The 16,302-nt window shown below is 43.6% G+C and overlaps 1 protein-coding gene across 25 annotated transcripts in view; it reads right to left on the minus strand.

Moving 5' to 3' along the window:
• ATP9B (ATPase phospholipid transporting 9B (putative)) overlaps positions 1-16,302 on the minus strand; it is a 282,461-nt gene that overhangs the window by 37,525 nt on the left and 228,634 nt on the right. For all 25 annotated transcript variants that reach the window (XM_044744021.2, XM_044744020.2, XM_044744015.2 and 22 more), the window contains 2 exons: positions 4,568-4,729; positions 3,762-3,854 (listed from right to left, as the gene is read on the minus strand). In XM_044744021.2, coding sequence (XP_044599956.2) covers positions 3,762-3,854; positions 4,568-4,729 — 255 coding nt within the window. The remainder of the gene's footprint in view (positions 1-3,761; positions 3,855-4,567; positions 4,730-16,302) is intronic.

Consider the following 16,302-nt stretch of genomic DNA (forward strand, 5'->3'; position numbering starts at 1 on the left):
GTAGTGGATAAGAGGACGTGGAAGGTCACACATGGCAGCGTAGTGGTAAGAGGACGTGGAAGGTCTTATGTGGCAGCTTAGTGGGTAAGAGGATGTGGAAGGTCGCACGTGGCAGCGTAGTGGGCAAGAGGACATGGAAGGTCTCACGTGGCAGCGTAGTGGGCAAGAGGACGTGGAAGGTCTCAAGTGGCAGCATAGTGGGCAAGAGGACGTGGAAGGTCTCAAGTGGCAGTGTAGTGGGTAAGAGGATGTGTAAGGTTTCACATGGCAGCGTAGTGGGTAAGAGGACGTGGAAGGTCTCACGTGTCAGCGTAGTGGGTAAGAGGACGTGGAAGGTCTCACATGGCAGTGTAGTGGGTAAGAGGATGTGTAAGGTTTCACGTGGCAGTGTAGTGGGTAAGAGGACGTGGAAGGTCTCACGTGTCAGCGTAGTGGGTAAGAGGATGTGTAAGGTTTCACGTGGCAGTGTAGTGGGTAAGAGGACGTGGAAGGTCTCACATGTCAGTGTAGTGGGTAAGATGACGTGGAAGGTCTCACGTGGCAGCATAGTGTAAGAAGATGTGCAAGTTCTCACGTGGCAGCGTAGTGGGTAAGAAGAGAGATGGCCCCACGTGGCATGTCGTGGGAAAGAGGAGCTGAAGAGGAGGTGAGAGCTTTGTAAGCAGCACTATGCTTGCTCTCTCTGAATGTTGTCACAGCAGCCACTCCAGCTCAGGTGGGCAGCTCCACCTGTGACTTTTCAGAATTTTGCACGTGTCCCTCTTAGCATCCACAATCTCATTTCAGAGAATGGGTTTTTATGAAAAATAAAATTTAGAAAACAATATGATGGGGGCCGCCCAGTGGCACAGTAGTTGGGTTTGTGCACTCTGCTTTGGCGGCCTGGGGTTTGTAGGTTTGGATCCTGGGTGTGGACCTAGCACTGCTCATCGAGCCACACTGTGGTGGCCCCACATAAAACAGAGGAAGACTGGCACACATGTTAGCTCAGGGACAATCTTCCTCAAGCAGAAAGAGGGAGGGTGGCAACAGATGTTAGCTCAGGGTCAACCTTCCTCATGAAAAGAAAAAAAAAATAAAAAACACTATGATGAAGGCTAAGCTACACCAGGTTTTGAAGCTGTGTCTACACATCAAGAGTACTAGAACCAGCCAAACCTTATCTAGGCCACTCTCGGCTCCTCTAAGAGCTGCTGCTCACAAAGCCCTTCACCTCTTTATAGTGGACTCCCTCTCAAACTTCAAACTTTGAGGAACTATTTCAAATTTTGACAATGTTTTTAAAGCTCCACACACCAGCATGGTTAGACTGTTTTTGGCATGTGTGGCTGATAACATAGAGAACCTTGGAAATTCATGGTCGCTCACGGCCCAGCTGGCTCTCAGCCGGCCTACCGGTCATGAGGGACACATCCTCGGGTGAGGTCCAGCAAAGGTGGAGCTGGACCACAACATGCTTTGCCACCAACACCAGGGACAGGAAGGGGCTTCCGGAGGTATTTTTAGGAAACATCAACAGGCAGAGGACTCTAAATCATAGCTAGAGAGCAGCCAATGTACATTTAAAAATGTAAAGCTGACAATGTGGTCATGCGTTTAAGCAAATACATCCCAAACAAATTAATCAGCTACTTTTATTTAATGAGAAGAAAATCAAATATTAGTAACTTGGGTCTGCAATGTTACCACAGAATATTCAGAGTTGCACGGCAGGAAGAGGAGGATGGGGTTCCCTAATTAGGGCTGTCTGCAAGCCCTGCTGTGACGTCCTGCATGCGTGCATGGAAGCACAGATGCTAGCTCTGCGGGCAGCCACATGAGCCAGACAGACGGGCAGAGCTATGGCTACTGAGGGGACTGTGACTTCGAGAGTCTGAACTTCTGTGCATTTAGAACCAGAGATGTGACTGGAAATCCCGCATCGCCCAGGGACAAGCACGCACACTGCTTGATAAACAGTCCAGACACAACTTTGCAAGGATGCTCTGCCCTGCCCTGTCATCTTCCATCGTCTCTTCAGAGCAAAAGTGAGTGTTTCCAGACAACTGCATCTTCCTCTAGGTGGGGTATTCATTTCTAAGAAAGCTCATTTACTACACTTGGTGATAAGATGTCAAAATCTGCAGGCAAATACAAAGTATAAACTATTCAGCTTTTTTGAAATTCCTTTCTAATCCATCCAGTTGATGAGATCTGATGCTTACTGTTAAACACACAGGATGTGGACCCAGCAGGAAGTGCTGGCTGAGAGATCTCAGCTTGCGTGCCTCCACCTCAGACGCTCTCTGGGACCAGGATTCCCGGGGTAGGTGGGGTGAAGATCACCGTGCCTTCCCCTCCCCAGTTCTAACTCCTTGTTTCATTTATATTTACACATCTGGGGTGGAACAGCAAGTCTGCATTTAGAGGGAAGGAGGCCAACTGTCTCAAGAGCTCTACTGTCCAGGACCTGGTTATTACAAGTCTGTGCATAGTGGACATTCTTACACAGCAGGCTTCATAAAACTCGCCCTTTCTGTTGTATGATGACTAAAAAAGGTTGGTGTTTTCTGTTGTTAACATTTGGAGAACACAAGTTTTAATATTTGGAGAATTCAATTTGGGGAGCTTGCCTGAGACGGAACACCCGACTGTAAACTCAGGCCCTGAGAACCTGCTAGGTTTTCTAGTAAAGTGAAAGGTTTTCAGACTATAATAGTATTACAACAAAGATGTGAGTGGAGGGTTAAAAGATTTATCCATGGGAAGAAAATACAATGTTGAGAAGATAAACGATTTTTAATATAGTTATCTTTGTGTAAAACAATCTGACATTTTCTGTCTGTCGCAAGACATTTATTGATTTGGCCTCATAAAGCTAAATAAATTAAGCAAGTATTTTATAATTAATTGCACATCATTATGACCAAAGTAATTTTTATGGCATTTTACTGTCTTCAGGGAGTCTCATTTATTCATTCCCCTGATTAAATCTAAGTGCCTGAGGAGCTATTGATTCCTAGCGCCAATACCATCATGGACACGGGGTGTGGTCCCCGCACTGAGAGACTGTCTCGGGGCCACGGTGGGAGAGATCACAGGGAAAGGGCTGTGTTTATAGCTGCAATGGCTTAGGTTTCCTTTAAGCCCAACTCTTTATTAACATATAAAACTAAACAACAAATCACATCACCTCATGAGGCTAAATACAAACCCTATTTGTGTAGGGAGGATTTGATGAAGCATAGGGTTGGTTATATTTTTATCTTATTTTCTATTTTTACAATGAATCCTATGTACAAATTAGATTAAAATTCTAATTAAAATCTCTTTGTATATAATTTAGGTTAAAATAAATATATTAAATATAGCTTTGGTCACATACACAGTATTATTTCATAATTTTTTAGTGAATGATTAGTAATGCCTTCTATTTTTTCACTAATATAAGTGAAACATTCTTCATAAGAACCTACTTGTATACATCTACATGCATTCACACAAAACCCCAAGATAGGAGCTGTTTATAACAAAAGCAAACTATTTATAATTAAATAACTCCTATCTTCTCTACTTTATGAAACTGAGAAGAACTGCAATCATTTAAGATAACGTGGTGGAAAACAATATGATCTGGGCAGCCTACCAATGTCTGCTTTGAAATTTGCTTCTCGATTTATCCCAGTGATACAGGGTCTGCAAGTTGGGGAGAGGATACTGTCTTTCCATCACTGCTCACTGCATCTCATAGAGACATTTCTGCACAACGGTTAGCTCATTACCTCCTCCTCCAGCCAGTCGTTATACTGGACGATGGTGGACATGGCCACATCAGCGCCTTTCATGTAGAATGTGATTTCTGCCGTGGCCTCGTCCTGTAACGATGGAATAAAAATGAACACAGACACGTTCAGGCCACACTGCTCCTCAAAATAGCGGCTGCTCTAATAGAAACGCACCAGAAGAAGCAACTCGCCGCGGATGTGAGAATGCCTTTGTGGTGACCTCCCAAATACTTTCTGTGCAAGTCCACGTCCTCTCTAGATGCTCACGCAATCAAGAACGGAGACCATAACTGTACATTTCCAGACGCTGTGCTGACGTTTGTGAAATAAAATTTGCTAATGGATACATGTCTTGGACTGAAGGTAAACATTAATCCTTTCAAATTTTCATGGTTTGATTGAATAAGCTTCCTTGTTTAGCCAACCTCCAAGATCTATTTTTGGTATTTGCTAAAAAAATTTAATAGGGGTATATTTTAGCACCTTTATGGTCACAAATCATTCTTAGGTAAGTTCTCTACATGCTACCGCTGTTGAAAACAAAACAAAGCAAAATAGCTTTAGCTAGCCTCAAAAATTAATTAATAAACAACACCTTTTACTTCTGCCCTGGTCATCGTAGGAGAGGGAGCCACACTAACGTCTCAGGTAAATTATTAGCTTAGATTTTATTTTAAAGAAACTATAACAAGCACGAAGCATTTGAATGCATACTGAAAAAGAACTGTCTTCCAGCCAGCGTGGCAGGCTCGCAGCAGCCCTGGGGAGCACTGAGCTCATGGGGAAACAAGCTGAGCATGTACCCTGACGATGACGCCCATGCGTTTGCTCTCCGACGTGAAGGGAAACATCTGCAGGATGCAGTAGGTCAGGATCTGGCCCCCGGGCGTCCTCAGCTGCATGGAGGTGAGGTCTCTGTTGACGAGGGTGAGGCCGACGCTCTCCGTCCACTGCACCAGGGCCACCTGGGGGAGATCAGCAACAGGCCAGCAGTCAGAAAGCTCACCAGGACTCGGTCAATTCACAAAACCTCCTGCGCTGAGCACATTTTTGCTTTTGGGGCACTTTTGCATAACGTCTTTGCACATAAACGATACGCAGTAGGACGGAGTCCCCTGGTCGTACCTCCTGAGACAAAGACCATTCCTGATCATACTTTTGTTGCAATTTGTTTACTACCCAGGGTAAAACCTAGATGGAGCCCACACGGCTGGTGCTGCAGGGCTCAGGGCTGGGGCAGGAGCTGAGCTATACCGCCTTCAGGTTCTTTCCACCCGATTCTAGGAACACCCGGCAGGGGTGGGCAATTTGAATCCCTCATGTTTACCTGATCTTTTTCTAAAATCAGAGATTAAAACGCTGACTGATTAACTCCACAGTTAATGTGTCCACACACAATCTTTGAATATTTAAAGGAGGAAAAACAGTGAAGACAAAGGCAGGCCTGGCTTCTAAGCCAACCCCACCAGTTGGTGCTCTGTGACCAGGTCCTTCGTCTCACTGGAGCTCACCTGCCTCTTCTGCCAAGTGGAACATGTCTTTGCAAACTGTTCTAAAGCTGAAATGATTCGAGTAAACACCCCAGCATACGGCAGGCACTCCAGAATAGACGCTATTCTTATTTGTGATTATTTATCATTAAAATGTGAAAAGTCTAAGTGGAAGAATAATTTTTAAAGTTATTAATTTATGAATTTTTTATAACTGTTTCCCAAAAATAAGTTCAGTTTGCCTTTAAAAGTGACCTCAAGACAAGAAATTCACTAGTTGCAACATGACAGACCCACGCACTGTGCAGTTACGGAGCATCACACAGCAGGAACGCACTGTCCGTGACCCGGCACGCTACTAGAGAAGGGGAGAGACTTTGTCCCACAGCCGCCGACACCACCGCGCTCCCCACCGGCTCCCTGCGCCTCTGCTGACGCCTTGCCTTCAGCTTCCTTCCCCTCCTACGCTTTCAGCATTTTACCCAGCCTTTCCAGAAATCAAATCATTCACAAGCATTTCAAATTCGGTCTGGTGTGCAGGAAGTTACTGTTGGATCCTAGTGTCTTCTGAAACTCGCATGAGAGACTGTAATAAAATCCTCGCAGCCCCAGGTTCTGAGGTCAGATTGCTCAGGTCAGAACCTGGGGCTGCCACGAGTGAACCACATGCCCTGGGCGAAGGCGGCCCGGGCCCCGGCTTCCTCGTCTACAGAACGGCGAGGACGAGGCTACCTCACAGGGGTACTGTGGGGGCGAAACCACTCAGCAGAATGTTCAGCACATTTAACTATCGACTCAATGTTAGGATTCTATCCTTCATCCTCGCTCAGAGAAGCCATTTAACATGCCCTCTTAGGCAGACCAAGAATCACTTTTAAAATGAGGTTTTCTAAGGAATTTCCCACAAGCCCAACTACAGAGAAATGCCAGTAAGATTTCCAAACGTCTGCGGTTGTGGACCTGTTTGCACTGTTTAATGCTCTGAACCCCACCCGCGCGTGCTTGGGTGGGACGGGACTGTCTAAGGACAAGAAGGTAGAAAAATTACAGTGCAACAACTCCTAGGACCACAGGGGTGCTCTGGGTGTGGGGACGTTCTGGGACACAGTGGGGGTCTGTTTAAAGTCACTGTGCCTGGGGCAGGTGTGCCCTCCCGATGCCGTGCCCACACTGCAGAGGCTGGCGCGCCTCAGGGCGTGTTCTGAAGAACTGTGCCGTGGCCACCACTGAGTCCTTCCAGACGGGGTGACTACTTCCCAGACATTTTTTAAGATCTCATAAAGGAGCTAAATAGACAAGCGGGACTATTGTTTTAGGAGAGTAAAGACACATACTTATTTACACAGTTTTAAATTATAACTTCATTTTATTCTGTATGTAGTCAATGCATCAGAACTCACCTTTTATAAATTTCTGATATTTTAAAAAGTTTACATAGTAGAGGTAGCCTGTGACGAATGGAGAATAATTTCAGAAAAGCAGGATTGAGAGTGAAATTATAATAATGATCCTATATTTTTGGTTACTGCAGTCACAAAGTCAGAAGAACCTTCCCATGAAGAAGGCACAAGGATGAGGGATCAGACCACCTTTCTCCACCTGGCTCCGCATCTGAACACAGAAACAGAAGATGGCTGAGGTGCTGTTTCTGTCTCCTGTTCTAGATAAACAGAGCGAGGTTGGTCCACCGTGTGCAGGATCGCGTGTGAGCACTGGGGCTGTTTCCACTGCTGGAAACCTGAGAGCCTTCATGGAGGCACCTCCAGCAGAGAGAGGATGATGGCCCTCCAGCTGGTCTCCCCTCACCCCAGTGCCTCTGCCTTCCTGGTGGTGTCCTCTGACGGCACTCCTCCCATTCCACTGCCCACATCTGTCCGGCAACCCTGTCACTGGACACAATTTGACGGTCTGCTTTCTGAGGTAGGCATGGCTATGTGCAGTGCGCAAACTTTTCCTTGGCCCCAACTTATCATGTAGAAATACAAATTTCATTTAAATTAATAAAATCATCCAGTTAGCTGATTTATAAATTCAGGACTGCAAAATGTTACATATTAGATTCCAATTGTGAGATTTAACTGTACAGAATTATTATCATTTTGCTATGACCACCACCATGAAATGAGCTCTGATATCAAAGAGAAGAGCAGCGTCCACTCTCATTAATGAGCCTGCAGATAAGGTGTTGGCACAGACAGCCTGGGTCATGGGAGGCCTGCTCTCGGCCTGCAGTGCTGGCGGGAGAACCACACTGGGGGGAAAAGTTCTGACCTGCCGCTGCCCGAGGGGGCAGGTGCACTGAGAGATTAAAGGCGTCCTGACATAGGAAGTCCCTGCTTGGTGCCTAAAACCACAGATCAAATTTGACCATGTGCCCAGCAGGCTGGAGCACTGAATTTAGAGAGAAGACGGAACACACAACAAGAGCAGACAGCAGGCCCGGATTTCTTCTTCCTCGGGCTGCTGGGACCGTGCTCTGAGCACTGCAGCTGGGAGTCTCAGACTGTGCCAGGAGGCGGCTGGGGTCCCACCTCCACAAACCCAGAGTTCCTCTCTCCCACATGTGACTCATGTTTCTACCCTCTTTGTGGGAATTAAATGACATGAGAAAATTTTTACTTTTGTCTATTTTAACTATCTCAGTAAGATCTCTGTGCTCCCTTTCTAGAAGATAAATCATACAAATAGTAACAAATTAAATACTCAATGTTTGTCAAATACTGTGAGAAACTGCTGCTAGAAATTCTTTGCTTGCGGTTTTCACATTTTGTTAGAAAACAGTGACAGAGCTGCCCCTGAAGATGCCTCGAGGTGGCTCACAGAGCCAGGACGGTGTGCTGTCCCTTCCCGGTTACAACTGTAACCAAAGACTAACAGGGGTGCAGAGGTCTGTGAGTCCTTCGAGTGGATATCAAACCTGAGGTGGTCTTGGGGACCCCCGACTTGCAGCTGGTGTCTGAAGTGAGCCCTGCACTGACCACGCCCAGAATATGTGTCTATCAACCGCCAGCAAACCCCTCTGCTTTGAGCCTCCCCACCAAGGCCAGGGTGCCAGGCCAGCTCAGGAGGGGGAAATCCTGCCCTGGGCAGAGAAGGAAAAAGTCGTGTGAGAGACACCTGCACGTTACTTGGCATCGCCTTGGGGAAAGAGTAAAGGAAGACAACCTTTGATTAGACTGGGATTTTTCACTGCTTTTTAAAAACAGTTAAAGTATCTCTTATTCTGGAAAGGAGCCCAGTGGCTGAATCAGGGTGACCCAGGAGGCAGCGTCAGAGAAAGCACGTCACACCCTGCAGAACTGAGGGAGGAAAGGAAGTTCCTCCCACATAGCGAAGACTAAGGGCAGATCCAAGTGTTCGCACATCTGGAGGTTCCAATACAGGAGACGGACAGAATACCCTAATCCCTCCGGCGGTGTGGCAGCCAAGGGGCAGAGGCCACAGCGAGGCTGCCCGAGGTGGCGGACGCTCCCTCCGCAGGTGCTGAGGGGAGGGCGATGCTCACTGCGGCCGGCTGCACTGTTTGGAGGTGGCGTCACCACAGCTGCCTCCCTCCCACGCCTTTCTCAACACCCCCACCCCTCGATGAGCTCCCAAGCAACAGTCAGTGTCTCCATGAGACCAGTGAGTGCTGACGGCTCTGGGGCTGGGCAAACCCCGCCAAAGTCCTGACCCACATGCCCAAAATGGCTTTGTTCTACCCTAAGTCCTGGGTGGTTTGTTTGCAGCAAGAGCAACCTGTCGACATTCCTGCTTCTGGAGCTGTGTGTTAGGCTGGAGGTTAGACGCGATTACGTTTCTGAGGACACTTACCACCCTAGGATCCCATAAGCTGTTAAATGTTAAACAGTGAGTCATCGTGGAGCTCGAATTAGAACTCTCCGGCTTTCCAGCGTTGTTACTAAGATACTGAAGTACACCGAGATTCTAAAATCATGCTACCGATAATACAGTACTATAATTTAGAGCATCAGCAATATGCTCTAAATTATAGTACTAAAAAAGGCATATGGACGTCAAGAGAAACGAGAACACATCTGGGGAGTGAGGCAAATGAACAATGCTGCACCACCACTTCAAACGGAGATGAAAGTGAGACTCTACACGCATTTCTGCTATGAACTCCTCTATAAACTGCAAATGACCCAGTCCTCCCACAGCTAATTTCCAGTTTACACTGTTACACTTTGACCTGTAGATTGTATCCTTCTGCGAACACTGTCATCTCATGTGTGCCTGCCGCCAGCAGGACTTCGGCGTTCTCTATTTGGTGACTCATATCTGTTTACTGTTTAGTTTAGGCTTTGTTTCACAACCCTTTTGAGGTAGCAGCTTATAACAAAAATCAGTGTCGCTTCTTATACCTAGCCCAGCATCCCAAACAATTGTTTTTGATCACTAATCATTTTGAGGATTAACCTCTATATAATGCCAACCAGAAGAAAGAGTATTCAACATTTTTAGTCTGTGGGTGGTAAACATGATGTAATCTACACAGAATTCGAAATCTATTACAATGTACACCTGAAAGTCATATCATGTTATAATCCAATGTCACTGCAATTAAAAAAAATTGTTTTTTAAAAGAGAAAGAAAAATTTTCACAAGCTAGATGCTTTAATTACTGTTCCCATGTAAGTTGCTTGGTGTTGGGCAGAATTCTTTTTGATACTATTAAATTAAACATTTCTGGGACAGGTCTGTAAACAAACAGACACCAAGGATGGATGTGGGCATGTGGCACTTCAGCTACTCGAGGCTGACTTCCCTCAACATGCCTAGCACTTCTCATCCACAGCGGACACATGGCTATGTGCAAGGAGCTGAACAGGAGGGTCTCCTGGTTTGGCGCTGTACCACCTTGTCTCAGAGTGCAGCGGGAACAAATGAAACCCGGGCAGAATTCAGGAACTTCTCTCTACATATTTGAAATAGATTAGTGGTGTTCTTTCTAGAAGGCTCTAAGAAATAATTTACATCTAGTGGTATTAAATGTAGAAATTAAAGGAAAGAAAATTTCAAAGGCATTGACAGTTTGACTATTTTCTTTCTAAAGATGCTTATACAATTAAAATATATATACTTTTAAAAACCATGTAAGTCCCTTACTAAACAGCATCAGCAGAAAGTGTGAAGATTCTTCCAGTGATCAGAGCAGGGAGTTAGGAGTTTATGCATTGGCAGCCAAATATTCCACATGAAGCCTGCATATACTGATCCAGTGAAAACAACCGACTTCAGAATCCCGCTGTGCTAGGAGGATGGGGGTGTGGCTTCCAGGCACAGGAGACACAATTATGGAGACGGACAACAGCTAGCTGAGTGTGCAAACGGACTTAGAACAAAACCTTGCCTGACAAGCACCCTGAGCCTGTGCAATCCCAGGTCTGCGTTTAGGGCTGTCTCGGTGAGTCCCAGCTGCTGCCCTCTCCCCAGCACTCAGAAGGAACTCAGAAGGTTCCGCTGACCACCTGACTAAGGTGCTGCTGTCCTGGATCCCTGTCCCTTTCTCCTTTAAATCTACCCACTCTTTTCCTTTCTGGCACTCACTACAATTTACATCCACACGTCTATGTGTCTGTTTCTTTGTCTCTTTCCCCACTCGCACCTCCAGCAGCTCTAGGACCTCAGAGCCCTACTGTGCTGACTGCTGTATACTCAGGAACCTGCACAACGAAACACTTCTTGAATAAAGGAGAACTAATAATCTCATTTAAAGTGATTTACAAGTGGAAAGTTGAACAGGATACCTAAGACATAAGTGCGACGTAAATGGAAGACTTTTTGAACACCATCTTGTACGAGGCACTCTCCTGGATCCTGGGAAGAGCCAGCCCAGTGTAATGGGGCTTTGGGTCTAAGAACCCCGTCTCCCTCCCTGGAGCACACTCGCTCACCTCTATACCATTTCTTAACATACAAGATGCCAGCCTGCTATTTTTAAGGGATTATACAGTCGCTATTCATACCTATTTCTGGTGATGTATTTTTCAAATCTCTTGCTAACATTTAAATTCAGCTGTTTTCTCATTATTGAGAATTCTTTATATATTTTGGTTACCAGCCATTTTTCAGATATCTATTTTACAAACATATTCCACAAATCTGTGACTTGTTTTCATTTTCTTAATAATGTCTTTTGAAGAAAATATGATTTTTACCCTTACATCCAATTTTTTCTTTCATAATTTGTGCTGTTTGCATCTATGAAATTGTTGCCTAACTCAAGGCTATAAAGATTTTCTATGTTTTCTTCCAGAAATTTTACCTGTTTAGGTTTTCCCTTAGGTCTGTGGCCAATCTGAGTTAGTTTTGTATATGGTGAGAGATGCTGGCTGATGCTCTTTCTGCATGTGGCCGTCCTCTTGTTCTGGGCATCATTTACTGAGGATCATCCTTTCTGCATTGGATTTCCTTGGCATCTTTATAAAAACATCAGTTGACACCTTGGTAACACAAAGGCTCCCAGTTCATGAATCCTAAATGCACTTCTCACACACAGACCTTCTTTGACTTTTCTTCTCTGCCTCATACTTTTCCGCCCACAAACTCTATATGTGTTTTGTTAGATCTATCCTTAAGTATTTCATGGGGTTTTTTGTGCTTTCTAAACAGTACATTTTGAAACTTCAACTTCTAGCTGCACATTGCTAGTATATAAAAATAAAAGTAATTTTTTAATATGGACATCATAATGTGCAATCTTGGTATACTAACTTATTTAATCTTACTACTCTTTGGTTAGACAGTCATACCAGTTTTATTTCTTCCTCTCCCATGTGTATGCCTTCTGTTTCTCCTTTTGTTCTGGCTGGGAACTCTGGTACCATCCTGAACAGGTGTGGTGAGAGAGGACATCCCTGCCTTGTTCCAAATGCTAGAAGGAACTTGTCCAGTTTTTCTCTATTACGTATCATGTTAACTGTAGGATTTTTCATAAACGCTCCTTATTAGTTTGAAGAAATGCTCTTTTATTCTAAGTTTACTGAGTTTTTCTCAGGAATCGATGTTTGATTTGGTCAAGTGTTTTTTCTCCCTGAAGCTACTGAAATGATCATATGGGTCTACCCCTTTGGTCTGTCCATAAAGTAAATTACACTGATTGATTTACAACTGCTGCACCAACCTTGTATTTCTGGGATAAGCCCCACGTGATCATGATGTATTACCCTTTTTATATATTGTTGGGTTTTATCTGCCTACATTTTACAACAGATTTTTGCGTCTATGTTCATAAGTGATTCTGGTTTGCCATTTTCTTTTAATGCCTTTGTCTAATTTTGGTATCAGTTTAATGCTGGCATTATAAAGTGAGCTGAGAAGTGTTTCTTCCCCTTTTATTTTTTGGAAGAGTTTGTATAGAATTGGTATTTTATCCTCTTAAATGTTTGGTAGAATTCACCACTAAAGCCACTGGGCCTGGAGATTCTTTGTGGGAAGGTTTTTAGCTACCGGTCCAGTTTCTTTACTACAAATAGGACCTGAGATGCTTTTGGGATATTTCAGTGACTATTAGAGAGCTGGCCTGGGGGAAGATCTGAAATCACGGATATATATAAACATATAACCCTATTCCCCTTTGTGAGTAAACCAAGACCTGAAGTGGTTAAGTGGCTTCTGAAACTAGAAACTACTGACTCCTGGCCCAGTGCTCCTCACGGGTTTTTTTGTGCTGGTAAAGTGTAGATTCATAAAATAGACTAATGTGAAGCTGTATTCTACTGCTTAAAGTATTAAACAATGTCTATTTCAATATAAACATTTATTGAAAATTTATAATACAAATTAACTGTTTTTAAAACAAACCAGTTATTTAGGACTAATATAACAAATTGGCAAAGAATTTTTAATTCTGCAGGTTCTGCTTCAGTAGGTTTGGGAGAAATCCAGATCTCAGAGGGTTTAACAACTCCTCAGGGGCGGCCCCATGGCCAGGTGGTTGAGTTTGCGGTTCCGTTTCAGCGGCCCAGAGTGTCACCGGTTTAGATCCTGGATGTGGACACAGTAATGCTCATCAGGCCACGCTGAGGTGCCATCCCGCATAAGCACAGCCAGAAGCACTCACAACCAGAGTACACAACTATGTACTGGGGGGCTGTGGGGACAAGTAGAAGAAGAAGAAAAAAAGAAGAAGATTGGCAACAGATGTTAGCTCAGGTGCCAATCTTTAAAACAACAACAACAACAAAAACTCCCCAGGTGTTTCTGAAGGGTGGCCGGGGTTGACAATTACTTGAACAGTCATTCTGGCTTAAAAACAAAACAGAACAACTTTCCTTGCTCTTGAATGGGATAGAGTTTTCAATATAGCAGGTGGTGTTGATAGATAATAAAGTTACTGAATCATGTCTTTTTATTGGGACAACTTATTGAGGTCTCATGAATTCTAATAGTTCTGCAGATGATTCTTTCGGTTTTCTAGACACAGTCATATCATGTGTAAGTGTTAATTTTATCTCCTTTTGACTTTTTCTGACATATTATCTGGGATAGAACTTCCAGGACAATACAAAACGGCATTGGCGCTAGCCCATATCCTTGCTTTATTCTTCACTTGGGAGCGACTGTAGAGTTTCTTTGGTATGATGGTGAGTATTGATTTAAGACTGGTATTCTATTTTGATTTTACTCTCATTGGATTTTTGGGGGTAGTTTATTTTGATCAGAAATGCGTACTGAAGTTTTAACTTTAGTGCCTTTTTAAAAAGTCTCTAATGGATATGAGATTATCATGTGACTTCCAACTTATAGATATAAAGCCATATTAATATATTTTCCGCTATTGAATCATTCTTGCATTTCCAGGATAAATGCTACTTAGTTATCATCTTTCAATATACCATAAGTTTGATTTCTTGGCATTATGTTTTAGGATTCCTGTATCTCTGTTCATAAGATTCACCTGTAAATTTCTTTTTTATCATACATATATTTGTGTTATCTTGGTCAGATTTAAGAATTTAGGATTAAGTTGGCTTCATAAAATGATTTAGAAGGCTTTGGAATTTTTTCCTTGTTCCAGAAAAGTTTTTATAGTGTGGAATTTACTTGTGGCTCAAAAGAATTGACCTATAAAACTGTCTGTCCAAAGCTGTTTTTGATAACTTTCTGAGTTTCTTTTCTGGTCTACTCAGGATCTACGTGTTCCCTGAGATGCCACTTTGCTAATTTATATTTTTCCTGAATATAGTTAATGAGGTTTTCAGAAATATTAGCATTTAGACTGTTTAAAATTCTTGTAAAATCTTAAGCCTATTTGTCTATTCTAACTTCATATGCATAATTTTATATGTATATACTTACTTTGCATTCACTGTTTTGTATTATTTACTATTTTTGCCAATTGTTTTTCTATTTTATTTACCCTACAAAGGATCGGCTTTTGAATTAATTACCCTCTCAATGACTACTTTGTATGTTTTCGTTTATTCTTTCTCTCTTTCTCCTACTTTCCTTTGGTTTCGTCTTTTTCTTCCAAACTTTTTAGTTGGATGCCAAGTTCATTTACTCCTTTTCTTCTTACTGATGCACACAGCCTCTGTGTCAGTGTGAAAGGCTCTCGCTAATGTGCCAGTGGATTTCAGCGGAGCCTCTGTCTGCCGCCACTGCTGCGGGCTGACCGTGTCGGGGAGGCGGTGCTGCGCGAGGCTGCTCCATGTTCCCGTGGAGACCGCTTTTGACCTCTGGCCTCTCCTGACCACGGCCTCTCTCAGGTCGTGATTCTCTGTGCTGGGTCTGACTGCGCACTGTATGTGGCTGCCACTAGGACATGCACAGAAAGAAGGCTGCTGAGCAGTGGGTGGAGAGTGTTAGATGTCACCTCGGAATTTCTCAGGAGCAGCTGGGACACTGCTGCTTGCTTTCCCCTGGGGCACGGCCCCCAGTCATGAGGAAGGGGCAGAGGGGGTGTGTGTCTTTTCCCATCCCCCTTCCACGCTGTTGGTGACGGCACAGGCCCCTAAGAATGTGCTCCTCCTGCATCACTGCAGCCTATAGCCTTGGAGATATCTTACTGGTTCTTCAGTAAGAGAGTTTCCAGAGTTACTGCTTGATTTTACTTGGTTAGGCAATTCTGTCAGTATTTGAATAAGACACGGGGGAGCAGTTTATCAAACACTCCTGTGTGCAGCCGTGTTCACAGCGAGCTGCTGCCTGGCATTGTAGTAAGACAAAATCCCGAGAGATTTTTCTCTGAAATGTAAAAGACAACCCAGAATTTAAAGGCTTAATACATTTCAAATGACTATTTCTCTGACTACTGAGCTTTTAGAAATTTCTAATAATGTGGTTATTAATAATACAAAGGTAAAAATAATTAAAATGTGAATGTGAATTAAAAGTGGGAGCCTGAGCTAAGTCTCACCCACAGGCCACTTAGTAACACACTTATGTAATCTTTGGCATCGGAAATTTATTCACACATTCACAGTTCTCCATGTGAAGTAATGAGTACAGGAAACTATTTCCAAGAGTTTTATCATATGAGAGGAAATATAATACAGGGCAAGATTTTATTATTAATTTTTCTCTACAATTCCATTATTCAGAAATTTCTGTGCTATTATTCATGAAAAGCTTGGAAGAAATTCCCTTTATCATACTAGCAATTACATACACATATCTGCCAACTATACTCCAGTGGTACATTTTTTACCATGTACTTTATTAATCATAATTTGATCATTGACATGTCTTCATTTTCGACTGTGGTATTACCATCATTGCTATAATTTAAGAGAATTATAAACATAAATGCAATCTGATCGCCTGGAAAAACTGTCAATCAATACTCAAGGCAGGTTGTGCAGCAGGCATTCTCTCCTGCTCCTGTGGGTCCCAGAGGAGGGCTTACGTCACCAACAGGGATCTGCTCCCCACAAACATATTGACGAAACACCACAATTAGTCCTGCTTCAATAAGCACACACAATAAAATGAATTTAAAACTATAGCACACCACATATATTAAAGCTTACTTCAATAAACCCAAAAGCAATGCTATTAGGGATGTAACCTTCTTCTATTTCAAAATAATCAGCTTGCAGTTT

Source organism: Equus asinus, chromosome 7 (assembly GCF_041296235.1).
Source record: "Equus asinus isolate D_3611 breed Donkey chromosome 7, EquAss-T2T_v2, whole genome shotgun sequence".
In the NCBI taxonomy this organism is placed as follows: Eukaryota; Metazoa; Chordata; class Mammalia; order Perissodactyla; family Equidae; genus Equus; species Equus asinus.